This window comes from Austrofundulus limnaeus, unplaced genomic scaffold, assembly GCF_001266775.1.
Source record: "Austrofundulus limnaeus strain Quisiro unplaced genomic scaffold, Austrofundulus_limnaeus-1.0 Scaffold22, whole genome shotgun sequence".
Taxonomy (NCBI): domain Eukaryota; kingdom Metazoa; phylum Chordata; class Actinopteri; order Cyprinodontiformes; family Rivulidae; genus Austrofundulus; species Austrofundulus limnaeus.
The window spans coordinates 2,443,080-2,455,013 of record NW_013952424.1 but is presented as its reverse complement, the minus strand read 5'-3'; the positions used below and the strand labels follow the sequence as shown (position 1 = coordinate 2,455,013).

The 11,934-nt window shown below is 38.1% G+C and overlaps 1 protein-coding gene across 1 annotated transcript in view; it reads right to left on the bottom strand.

Annotated features, from left to right (window-relative positions):
* Positions 1 to 2,443: 2,443 nt before the first annotated feature.
* dcn (decorin) overlaps positions 2,444 to 11,934 on the bottom strand; it is a 19,756-nt gene continuing 10,265 nt past the window's right edge. The window contains exons 2-8 of the mRNA XM_014004198.1: positions 11,453 to 11,685; positions 7,237 to 7,349; positions 6,141 to 6,354; positions 5,414 to 5,527; positions 4,883 to 4,976; positions 4,519 to 4,657; positions 2,444 to 3,838 (exon numbers count right to left, since the gene is read on the bottom strand). Of these exons, the coding sequence (XP_013859652.1) occupies positions 3,638 to 3,838; positions 4,519 to 4,657; positions 4,883 to 4,976; positions 5,414 to 5,527; positions 6,141 to 6,354; positions 7,237 to 7,349; positions 11,453 to 11,666 (1,089 nt within the window). The 5' untranslated portion in view covers positions 11,667 to 11,685 and the 3' untranslated portion in view covers positions 2,444 to 3,637. The remainder of the gene's footprint in view (positions 3,839 to 4,518; positions 4,658 to 4,882; positions 4,977 to 5,413; positions 5,528 to 6,140; positions 6,355 to 7,236; positions 7,350 to 11,452; positions 11,686 to 11,934) is intronic.

Here is an 11,934-nt window from a genome sequence, read left to right as displayed (position 1 = left end):
GTGTGTGTGTGTGTGTGTGTGTGTGTGTGTGTGTGTGTGTGTTGCAGTGATTCGTGGAAAGAGGTGGACGGTAAATAGGACGTACTTGTCTGATGACCGCCACATGGGGGCAACAGATTGAAGTACATTCATGTTGCTGAGCTGAGCTCCGAGGTACTGGGATGAGCTCCAGGACTAAAAACACTGATGTTTTGTCCCGGYTTGAACAAAGTCCAAGTTTCAGGTTTCATCCGACTGAGATAACTCTGAACTTTAACCCTGAAAATATTTAGATTCAAGACATTTAAGCGGGGACGGGGGACTAGGATGTTTGCTTTACCTCCATTTCTTATTTCAAGTTTAGTAAAGAGTTTGTAAAACCATTTTACTTTCTTCATTTAAACAAATACCTATTCCTAATCAGCCAGTTTTTCCTTTTTTTTCCTGGGTGCTTATAAGTTTTAAAGACAAAGATATTTACTCTTGTTTGTGCTTTCTAGGCTTCTGTAGAAACACAACATAGTAGGAGTGAAATAAGATCTGTTGCATCTTTAGATTGGTGTAAAGTATCAAAAAACTATTTTCTCTTTTTTTGTGACACCAGTAGAAAACGAAACCAAATATTATTAGTTTACGTAGTTTATTTATTTCTTCATCATCAGTGACTTCTTTAAGTGAAGAGAAAATAGAGAAAGAGAGAAAAACAGAGACTTGTTTAAAAATGTATATTTTTCCTTTTTCGGGGCCTGCAAATAAACCATATGTTAACAAAAAAATAAAAAAGTTTGGTGTAAAGTAAGAACCTGATACAATCACACTGTTTAAAATCAACAACAAAAAGGCAACATACTGCCATTAATGTTTAGGACTGGAATTTGGAACTAAAACTAACAAAGTGGTCTTGTTGCTTTTCCTTTTAAAATAAAATGCTACAATTATTATTCTTTATGCACTTTGCACTTATTGTGCTTTAATATATTTCCTCTTTTTTTTTACAAAAGTCATTGTTTTTAATCGTTGTGTCAGAAAAGGGCACGACCTACAGAGCACAAATAAAGAAAAACCTGATCTACAATAAACCCTTTAATCAGAAAAAGTCACTGAAATATTAATCAAACTACAAAAAATAATATGTAAACATAAAAAAATTCTGTACTTATGACCAAATGTCTTAGGCTAAATTACCACACCTGAAAAACTACTGTGCATAAAACCTTTTTTTTTTTACGTTGCAAGATAAATATCCCWTATTTTGTTTTCAGAAAAGAGAGAAGTTTGAACTAAAATAAACCAGGAAGTCCTTATGAAGTCGCCACATTAAAACTTTGCAGATACAGTAACTGGTTAGTTTAAACTTTCAGGAAAACCAGTGAGATAAGTGAACAAAGCAAATCACAATTGGTTTGTGGTCTCAGGATGATGGTAATAAAGTATATATAGAGAGACCAGAGTGAACCATTACAGGCCACACAAGGTGCCTAATAAATCTGTATCTCACTCAATAAATATCACGTGACATAATTTAATTGGTTTACTTAGATTTTATCCTTAAAATCCAATAAATGATTTAGGAATTATATATCTGTGGCATACACAGGCCATAAACGATCCCTGTGTAAACATATAGAACCACAAAACCCATCAATGTGAGCAGGAGGCTAAACATAAAATAACTTCAGTTTTTCTCACTTTCTCTGTCAGCACTCACACCGTCAATTATGAGATTGTCATCAGTTTTTGTTCCGTTTTTGTCCCACTTTGTCACTTTAAAGCTACAAAGTTTATAATTGAATGGGCTGCCCTGCATGTTCACTGTGTCTGGATGATATCCTGTGGGAGCGCTGGTTTCCTCTTACAAACCACAAACATGGCAGACTGTATACTGACTGTGTTCTCTGTTTGTGTATAGAATCATACACTGCACTGTAAACGTGTCCTGTCCAGAGCGTACTGTTGGCCTGTAGCACTCAAGACAAAATTTTAGATGACAACACATTTTATTATCATTTACCAAAGTATTTAAATTTGATAAAATGACTGGAACTCTTGAGAAAAATCATGCCCGTATGTACTCTGACAGAGGGGCATTTTCTGTGGCATGAAGGCACATCAATAATGTGACTTATTGTTATCAGATGGCAAGAAATGAATGCTTTTGATCAGAGGAAGGATGTGATGAAAGGAGAATAAAAAGTAGCAGCTTTGAAGTGCCCATAAGGTTGAAATATGTGGAAAACCAAACTTCTATTCAACTCTTATTTAAATTTGTACTTATCATATAATCAAAGTGTCTAAAATGTAACTTTTATTGTTTGAATGCATTTTTTAAAGCAATGGCAGCAATTTAACCTTTTTTATGCTTTATTTTTCATAAAAAGAAATATTACTTTTGTGTTTTTGGTGCAACTATACAATCCTCCTGCAGCCCCATTGATGATAATGCAAATTCAAGTTGTTTCAGACATAACAAATACTGYTTTTTTATTAGTATTTTTATTTTGTTCAGGACACCTTAGCTGGAGCCCCTGCTCCGATGGGGTTGAAAAAAAAAAGAGAGAAACACCTTTTGTTGCCGATATATTAAGTCTGAGCATTGGTAAGTGCGTGTGCCTTTAAGCAATGAGATTCTTTTCTTATTTTTTTATACAGCATTTATATACAGCGTCTATACAGAAAACATTCACACCAACACGGGCGCTGTGGACGCACCCTCCAATTTATCTTGACTGTTCGGAGGAGAAATAAAGGGCAAGTAAAAATGAAGAAATACATAAACAATTGAAACAAAAAAGTCCAGAAAGCAGTTCGTTCAAGTTGAAAGAAAAAAAAAAGCATGCATATATTTTTTTGGGGGAATTGCTTTTGATTTTTAGAAGTATATGGTTTATTTTGCAGTTTGTGAAGCTGTTTGCAACTTGTTTTGAGAAAACTGACACAAACAGGAGATGAATGAGATGGAGAAAAATGTTTAAAAAATGTCTTTAACAGCTAAAACAGCACAAAAGCACAAAAAATCCCAACATGGCAGAAGTCATTGTTGCTTTTTTATCTCTATTTGAATTGAGCACAATACAAATAGAAACTCCAGTTCTTTCACAACATTGATGTTTCACTCTGAATGCTCTTCCTCTCGTACAGGAAAAAAATCAAATACATTCTAAAAAACCAAAACTAAACAAAAAACAGGATGATATCGATGATTTAAACACAGGTTACCCTTGCTGCCTGCTCTRCAGGCCCGCTTCAGTTGAAAAATGCAATCTAGTCCAGATCCATAGCCTTATTTTGTTGTGAGGTTTAAAATCTTTTTGGTTTATTTTTACAATTAAGAACAAGAACGTTAAAATGTATATGTTTGCTTAACTGATTCTGTGACTGATATGTTGTGTTTTGGAGCATCACCATTGTGAGCGTGTGCTAACTATAAGTACTGTGTACAACCTTGGAGCTAAATATTGTAAACGATATGTTGGGTTTAGGTCCATGTGTAGAAGAGTGTTGAATTGTGAGTGTATATTATTAATGTTATTATTATTCAGGAGGTGGCAGTGTTGGAAATGAGGGGAGGGGATCAGTGTTTGCGGGGATATGGCCCTGACACACAAATCTTTCATGCGCTCATCTACAAATACACTCTTCCTCGCAGAGCCACTCGGCTCTACTTCTTCCTGTAGTTCCCCAGTTGGATAGCGGTGCGGTCGAAGACGCAGCGGAAGGTGATCGGCTGGACTTCCCAGTAAGGGACGGGGTTGCTGAACAGGCTGATGCCAGAGTACATGGCCTTCTTGGTGTTGAAGCCAGGAGGGCAGAAGTCCTCCGTTCCCACAGCAGCGATTTTGTTGACATGGAGATAGACCACCTGGAGAGGGGATTTAAGTAATGAGAGCACTGGGTTACTGAATGAGACGTCTTTAGCAATAATTAGGGTTTATCAAACTATAGCAAATAAAACTGATTATATGTGTCAAGATGAATGATGAACAGGTCAGGTAAAATCATTTTTGAATCACTGAATCAGGTGTTGGCGCAGAGAAACATGCAGGCTAGTGACCCTCATGAACCAAGACTGGACACCCCTTGTGTAGTCAGAAATACTAAATGTATCTAATGCTTTATTTGGCTGTTTGTCTTATTATACCCTTATTTAATAATTGATCTATCAGCAGGGTTTGTATATTTCAACTACAACTATCTTTGTTGCAAATCCCTTGTAGGACAAAACTGCAATATTTGGGAATCATTGCTCTTGATGTCTTGACTGGTAAATTAAAGCTCTTTCTTTGCCACAATTGTATAGTGTTTAGCAGAAATACTGCAGCACTCTATAATTTTTGTGTCCGTTTTACCTCTYTTCTGAACGAGACCCCAAACAAAAGCTTGAGTCTCTTTAAACTGCTCTGGGCAAAGCAGCAGCTTTAACTGCCAAACTGGCACTGCTCTATAATTTTGCCAAAATCATTCCAATACAGTATAAAAACCAACTATCTTTAAATAAAAGTGGCAATAATCTAAATATGTTTGTGAAACCGGTGTGTATACCTGGATGTATTTATGATCAGGGAGGCCAGGAGGAACGCTGGTCAGGACGTTGTTGTCGAGGTGCAGCTCTCGCAGATGTGGCACATTAGCTAGAGAGCCATTTTCCACGGTGCTGATCTCATTGTAGCTCAGTCCAAGCCTGCGAGGAAAAGCAGCCCATAGATGAGTCATGCGTRGAATAACAAGAGACAAAAGAGCGCAGAATGCTTGTTTTGCACAAATGAGAAAGTAAAAGTTTGTTTCTCACTGCATAATTTATTGTTAGTCGATACAAAGAGATTTCAGAAACGTTATTTTTTCCCCTCATTTAATTACCCAAACCTAATTAGCACTTTGTTAAAATAGAGAATTTAACAGTTATTACTTGGCCAGGTTCTTCAGGCCTTTAAGGCTATCGCTTGTTACTTTGGTGATCTTGTTTCCATCCAAGTGAAGCTCAGCGAGAGAGCTGGGCAGACCTGCCAATCAACAAGAAAAGGAATTACATCAAGAGAAAAGTAATTCTCTTCAATCTAATGTGACATTATGATACGACGTTAGGAAAGGGTTTTGTTTTTTTGTCTATGAAACCTAAAGGAAGGCTTCAATGGAGCCCTGTTTTGACGTGATGGATTCTGGTTGATAGGCAACAACTGTAATGTCCAACACAACTTTGTGAACACACTAATGCTGGACTCAAATGGCTTTTACCAGCTATACCATATGTATACACAGAATTTTGTATCACCAGTCTTGCATCAGTTGGATAATTCACAGTGTGTTTAATCTYATTAACCCAAAAGCTGTTGCTCCATTATGGAGACAAAAGATGGTAATTCTTGTCTGAACTTCTCTGCCTTTGCATCAAGTCTCCTGTGTTTCAGTTACTTATCGAAGGATTCATGAGATTCTTTACCTTTGGGAATGTCTGTGATGTTGGTGTCAGCAATCCGAATGTAAGAGACCCTTTTCAGGTCAGCAAAAGCATTGGCCTCGACTCCTGCGCTCCTCAGAGGGTTGGACCCAAGCTCTGGAAATACATGAGTGACAAAGAGTATTGAAGTTAATTACATAAGAGAAAAACTGAACTAAAGTAAAGGAAAACATGGAGCTAATTTGTTATTCTTGGGCAGGGAATTGACACTCAACCAGGTTTCACAATTTAAAACTGGAAAATAATGAATTTCTTGTTGTATTTAAAGCAACAATTGGTGGATCAATCAAAAGAGTGTTGTCCAGTCCTTGACTCAAGCCTTCCAGGGAAAAAAAACCCCTGATCACCACAATAAGAAATCTGCTTCTTCCTAGGTGACCAATCAAAATGGTTTAGCCAGTTACTGGTCCATATATAACAGGTCAAGAGAAATAGCACAGCACACCACAACTGGCCCACATTCCCTGGCCCAGGTCCGTTGTACTGTAACTGAACCAAGTCTTTCAGTTGCCCGCTTGAGCCATCGTTCCATAAAATGGGACCAAATGTTCCGAATATAATCAAAACTAATCCAAATCCAAACACCCAAAACTAAATCCTAGTTTACACACAGCCAAGTTTGGCTTTGTGCTGTCTTAAATAATTTCCAGGGTCAACGTCCTTACTGAAACTGCATGCCCATTTGGAAACAAAGGAAATTGTCTCATACCCATGACGATCATGTGAGCCATGCCCTGGAAGGAGGCCTTTTTGATCTTGGTGATCTCATTCTCGTGGATGCGAAGCTCCTGAAGGCTCTTGGGCATGTTGGCCGGCACGTCCTTCAGCAGGTTCTTGGACAGGTAGAGGCGCTGCAGCTTCGTCAGGGGGCTGAGAGCTTTGGCATGGATGACGGTGATCTTGTTGTTCACCAGGATCAGGGCCTAGATGGAGGAACAGTGGGGAAATATGGAGTCATTTTTCTTATTAGATTGGAAGAAMATGGTGTAGAAAAGAAATTGGATCAAAAAACAAGCTGAGCACGTTTTTYCCCCCCTCTGCCTAAATGCACCACAGGTTTTTATTAAGAGACTCAGCTTAGATAATGTGTTTTGAACCCAGCAGTTGTTGAATTCCCTGACTTGGTACGCATACCCAAGTTGAAGCCCACCATTAGTTTTCCTTAACACTTTTTTTCTGGAAACAGAAAGCATACTTTGTAAGGTATGTGGACCATTCCTTWTAATAGGTCTGTTCCATTATATTTGGAAGCCATCATGGCTGTCAGAGGGAGTTATTCACCRTAAGAAGAAAGCTTCAGGGGTCATGGGGATTAGGTTTGAAGGTCTTCTATGTGAAAACTTTCATTGCAGCTGAAAACTTGAGGGATGTTGCTGGTGTTCATTGAGTTATTGGTGTTCTGGTTAGCTGAGGAGGAGAAGGAGTATTTGTCGAAAGGTGACGTTGCCAAAATGAAAAACTGAATTTAGCTCAGATTTTTAACTCTTTGACATGTTTTTGGCAGCTTAAATATGAAGTCGAGTTTGTCCTTTACTTACGTTCACCAGTTTTATACATTTTTTAAAAAAGGCACCCAAACAACTGAGTTTAGTTATGACAACAAAGTCCTTTTTGTTTGGTTTTAGGGATCTAATTTTTAGTTTTAAATGAAACCTTCTCACCACATTGACCACATAGTTAAAAGCAATGTTTTTTCTAGTCTACCAAGGAAATTATTCTGGCTCTTTTTTCTTTGACACAAATAACACTGCAGGGGGAAAATAGGTACTGAACATGAAGCTGAACTGATCTGAAATGTTGCTTACGTGCAGTCCTTTCAGGTTTTTGAAGTCATTCTCCTTGATCTCAGTGATCTTGTTGTTCTGCAGGTCCAGCAGGGTGGCATCATCAGGGATGTCTTTAGGAACCACCTTCAGGCCTGAGAAGGAATTTAAAGAAGAAACAAATGAACTGAACTGAGCAGGAGAAACATTTTCACTGTAATAGGAAATCACATTTTATCTATTATGTTTTTGTTTCCCAAAATATCTGTTGGTGATGGAAACTGAAGACCTTTTAAAAGGTGATGTGTTTTTCTGAACTTCACCTCGAACTTCCTCTCTCATAAATATTTAATATAACGGAAGAATAAAAGTACTTTAAATAAGTTTGGGGGTTTTCCGCTCTTAAAAGATCGTGGCATTTTCGGGAGATTAAATGACTATTTGATGTGCTTCGAGGCACATGTGGTGGAAATCGAGCTTAAAACAAATTTCCTTTGCAGAAAATAAGCAAGCGCATACCTGGCCAAGAGTGTCACACAAAAAGCTGTTAAAGAAGAGCTCGCTTTGTGTCCACAGTCCACATAAATATGTATTTCTGGACAGATTTTGGCTCAAATGTTTTGTGATGACTTCTCTTCAGCTCACCCAAACATTACCTCGCAGTTGGTTTGTTTTGCTGTCAGCTTTTCCAGCTCGGTAGCGAATGACCCATAAACCCTCACAGCTGTTTGTGGTCAGCAACACCATTACAGCACAGTCTACACCTCTGGACCCACACAGTCAGCCAGCTTTTATTGTTCCTTTCAGAAAGTCAGACGACAGCAGACGTCGCTGCAAAACCATTCCTATTTTAGTGTTACTTGAAGGTTTGAAAGTGCACAAATGAATGAAATAGAAGTTGTTATTGTAATACGAAAAAGTCTAATCAAGAGCAAGATATGATTTTAACACTATATCCATCCATCCATCCATAGGCCGACCAGTACTGGAGACTGGGAACCATGGCCTCAGATATGGAGGTGCTGATCCTTTTCTCAGCTATGTCACAATTGATTGCAAACTTATCAGTACACCACGACGGCAACAAGAATTTAAAGTAAACTACCATAATTCAAAACAACAAACTCACCATACAACCCTTGGTGAGATGCACACTTGTTCATAAGACACAAAATTTTGTGCTCTAAAACTAGACAAGTACAAAATATTTTAATCAGCTTTTAATTATTCAGTAACTATGCACAGATATACCCTTTCATTCTAGTGGTGTAGCTTCATTTGTTTCTACCATATTTTCACTTTTAGCCTCTCAGTTTATCCATTCATTCCACAAACACCACGTATAAAAGAACAAAATAAAACTTTTGATATAATGGTGCATGCGTGCTTGATAAGCATATTTCGGTACCACTTTACAATAAGGCTCCCCTTACAGATGGCTTTTAAAGAGTTTATAGATAGGTTATTAATTCATCTGTAAACACTTTATAAATCATTAAGTGTTTATTGTGCATTATTTCAGGTAAAAAAGAGACTAAACTGTCCGGTTTCTTTCCAAATACTGTGCCAAAACTGTTTGTGTATTAAACATTTCAGTTTACTACCTTGTAAGCACAATACTGATTAGGAAACGCATATCTTCACATTTAATATTGTACTGTATTACTGCATTATAAATATCCACAAATATTAAAGGGATCCTTATTGTAAAGAGTAAAACTCTACACTATTTTGGATGGGGTGGGATTATTTGGTTAACATGATGTGTTTTTACTTTTTTGATACATCATTGTTGACAGTTACATGTTTGAACAATAATTTCAAATATTGATAATCAACACAAAGTTTTAAAACATTTTCAAATTGAAGACTAACTTTTGGCATTTATAAATGTTTGTCATTTATAAATAGTGTACTGTATTACACTTTATGATAAGTCCCTTTGACAGCTGTGAATATTTATAATGCAGTAACACAGTACAATATTAATTTATTAAAATATGTGTTTATCGTTATTGTACTTACAATGTAGTAACCTAGTCTGAAATGTTTAATATAGCATCTTCAGATGTAATATATATGTGAACAGATTTGTCTCATTATTTGGTAAGAAACCGGAGAGTTTTGTCTCTTTCTTATCCTTAATTATTGCATAATAAACATTTATTTATGATTAATAACAGATGAATTAATAATCTATCTATAAGGGGAGCCTTATGGTAAAGTGGTACCCACATTTCTGTTTTCCTTTTTAAATATTTTGCTGCCATCTTGCTCGCTGAAAACTTCCAATCCATATTTTTGCAAATGTACGCTTTTTGAATGGTGAGCCGAGTCGTTCGTCTTGCCCAGGCCTGCATATGTTTAAACACAGATGTTTATTCCCTCTGAGCCTTTAGAGTGCGTGTTTGTGTGTTTGCCAGCTGGTCTGGGAAGCAGATGGTCCAGCTTGTGCAGGACTGGAACACGGAGGTGTCACCTTTAAGGTGGGGGGGGGGGGGGTTGCTGCTATCTGACCCGAGAGGCTGAATGATGTCATGGAGCTGATCGCTCATTCCATCATTTCTGTGTCTGTGTAAGTTGGTGATCGGATCCACCTGCTCATCTGATTGTATACATAGTCTTGCTCAAAGTTCACGCTCTGGTTGTTCCTCTGAATCCCAAACATCCCTCGTTTGCTTATGTCTGTCTACTCCTCCTTATTTTATCATCAYAGAATCCCCTCCTGTATTAATCTTTCCCAAAGAACACGCCTCTCCCTTTCCAAACATCGCTTGAGCCAAAAARCTATCAACTGCGCTTTTATTTATAAGGAGCAGGAATRACCAAAGTAAGGGATTTTTCTGTGGTAGTGTTTGCTGAGATGAGTCAAACGGCTGCTTACGCTGTACATCAGGTTACACAAACAGAGCAGATGAGCTCCAAGCGCCTATGACAGCCGGCTAAATTGTTTTGACTCCGCTAAATTACAAAAGTAGACCTTAGTCATTTGTGAATACATGAAACTCAAACACGTCCCTGATTTTTTTAAGGCRCCGCGGTTTGTTCAGGACTTTCCAAACCTTTCATCTTCGCCAGAAAGCAAATGRCCTTGAAAGAGCCGATAAAGCAGTTGTTACAGGAAGTGAAGTAAGACTCGCAGCATCTGTGAGTGATTAACATATCAACACTGGCTCTGGGGGAGTTTGCAGTCACGTGGAAAACAATACACCCTTTAAATGACCCAGAAGKTTTGGGTGCAAGAAAGGGGAGGAAGTGAACAATTTATTGTGCTCTTATAAACAGCAATGTAACGCAGCTCAGACGGAGCTCAGTAAAGCTACTGAAGATGTCTTATCCCAGTGTCTGACTCAATAAACCAGTAGAATAAAATGCAACATCAGAAACAAAATAAAAGCAGCAGATTTTTCTTCTCTCTTTCTTTCTTGGCTGAATTGTTTTACCAGTCCTGGTTTGATTTCTGCAAACCACAAATGTATGCAAATTCAACTTTTCGGGAAATGTTTTGAAACAAAAGTTTCCCTCTTTAGTGATTCAGAAAACCAGCGCTCCGGCATGCTTCATGAAAAAAAAAAAAGCAACAAAGGAACCAGAGGAGGAGGAGGAGGAAGCTGACTTCACAGAAACACATAAACTAACCCCAACTGTTGTAGCTATGTGGCGGTGACACATAAGGTGCAAAGATTACATGTTTACAGATTCCGATAGAAACAGTGCGAAATGAAAGTCAGATGGTAAACACATTTCAAGACTCGTTTCGGGCAACATCAAGACTCGTAAAATTCCAAAATCAAATGCTGGAGAATATTCTGGAACGAGTTTAAGCTTTTCATCAAAAATACATTCGATTAGATCAAACTTTATTGAGCCCTTCAGGGAAATGATAAACATGGAATGGATTCAAACAGAACTGTAATTTTGTACCTTCGTTTTTTTTCTAACCAGCTTTACCTCCTGCTGTCATTTTCCATTCCTGGTGCCAAAATGACTTGATTTGGGGGAAATAAAACCCATCATGGTAGAACTCTGGTTTSGGCTTTTCTAATCACTTGGTGCAGAACTCAAAAGAAGTTTGCCTCAGTTCATGAAAACCACATGTAACCACATTCCTTTAAGATGTTACTCTAATTTTACCCATCCTGGCTTACTTCTTAATTTGTCCTGGTGATCAGAAAAGTTCATCATCAAGCGTTCTGGTGCACATGGTAACAAAAACATATTAATGGAATACATTTGAGGAAAAAAAAMCCAGTCTTACCAAGATCGGAGCACTGGATCACACGCAGGTGGCACTGGCATCTGAAGGGGCACTTAGGTTCATCAAACACCCTAGGTTGTTCAGGTTCTGCATGCTCTGGGATCAAACCTGACCCAGGTTCATCTTCCATCATAAATTCTAGGAAGCCGGTTTGATGGAAGGGCAGAGCCCAGCAGGCTGTGACCAGGAGCAGAGAGAGRCAGGCCGTCCTCATGGTGCCGCTAGCAGAGAGCCTGCAAGGAAACAATAGAAATGTTGGAATGAATACTTGTTTGATATGGCACTGTAATATCGCATTTATCATTTTATCACAGATTTCCTTTAAGGAAAAACTAAATGTAAACTCAAATCCGAGAGATGAAAACAGTGGTGAGAGGAGTAGGAYGGGGGAATCCACGGTTAAACACAGAGGTGACAGATTTTTATTGAGGTTGGTCAAAAACGCTGCTTTGGTTTTGGCAGAAGGTGAAAAGTCATGGAGC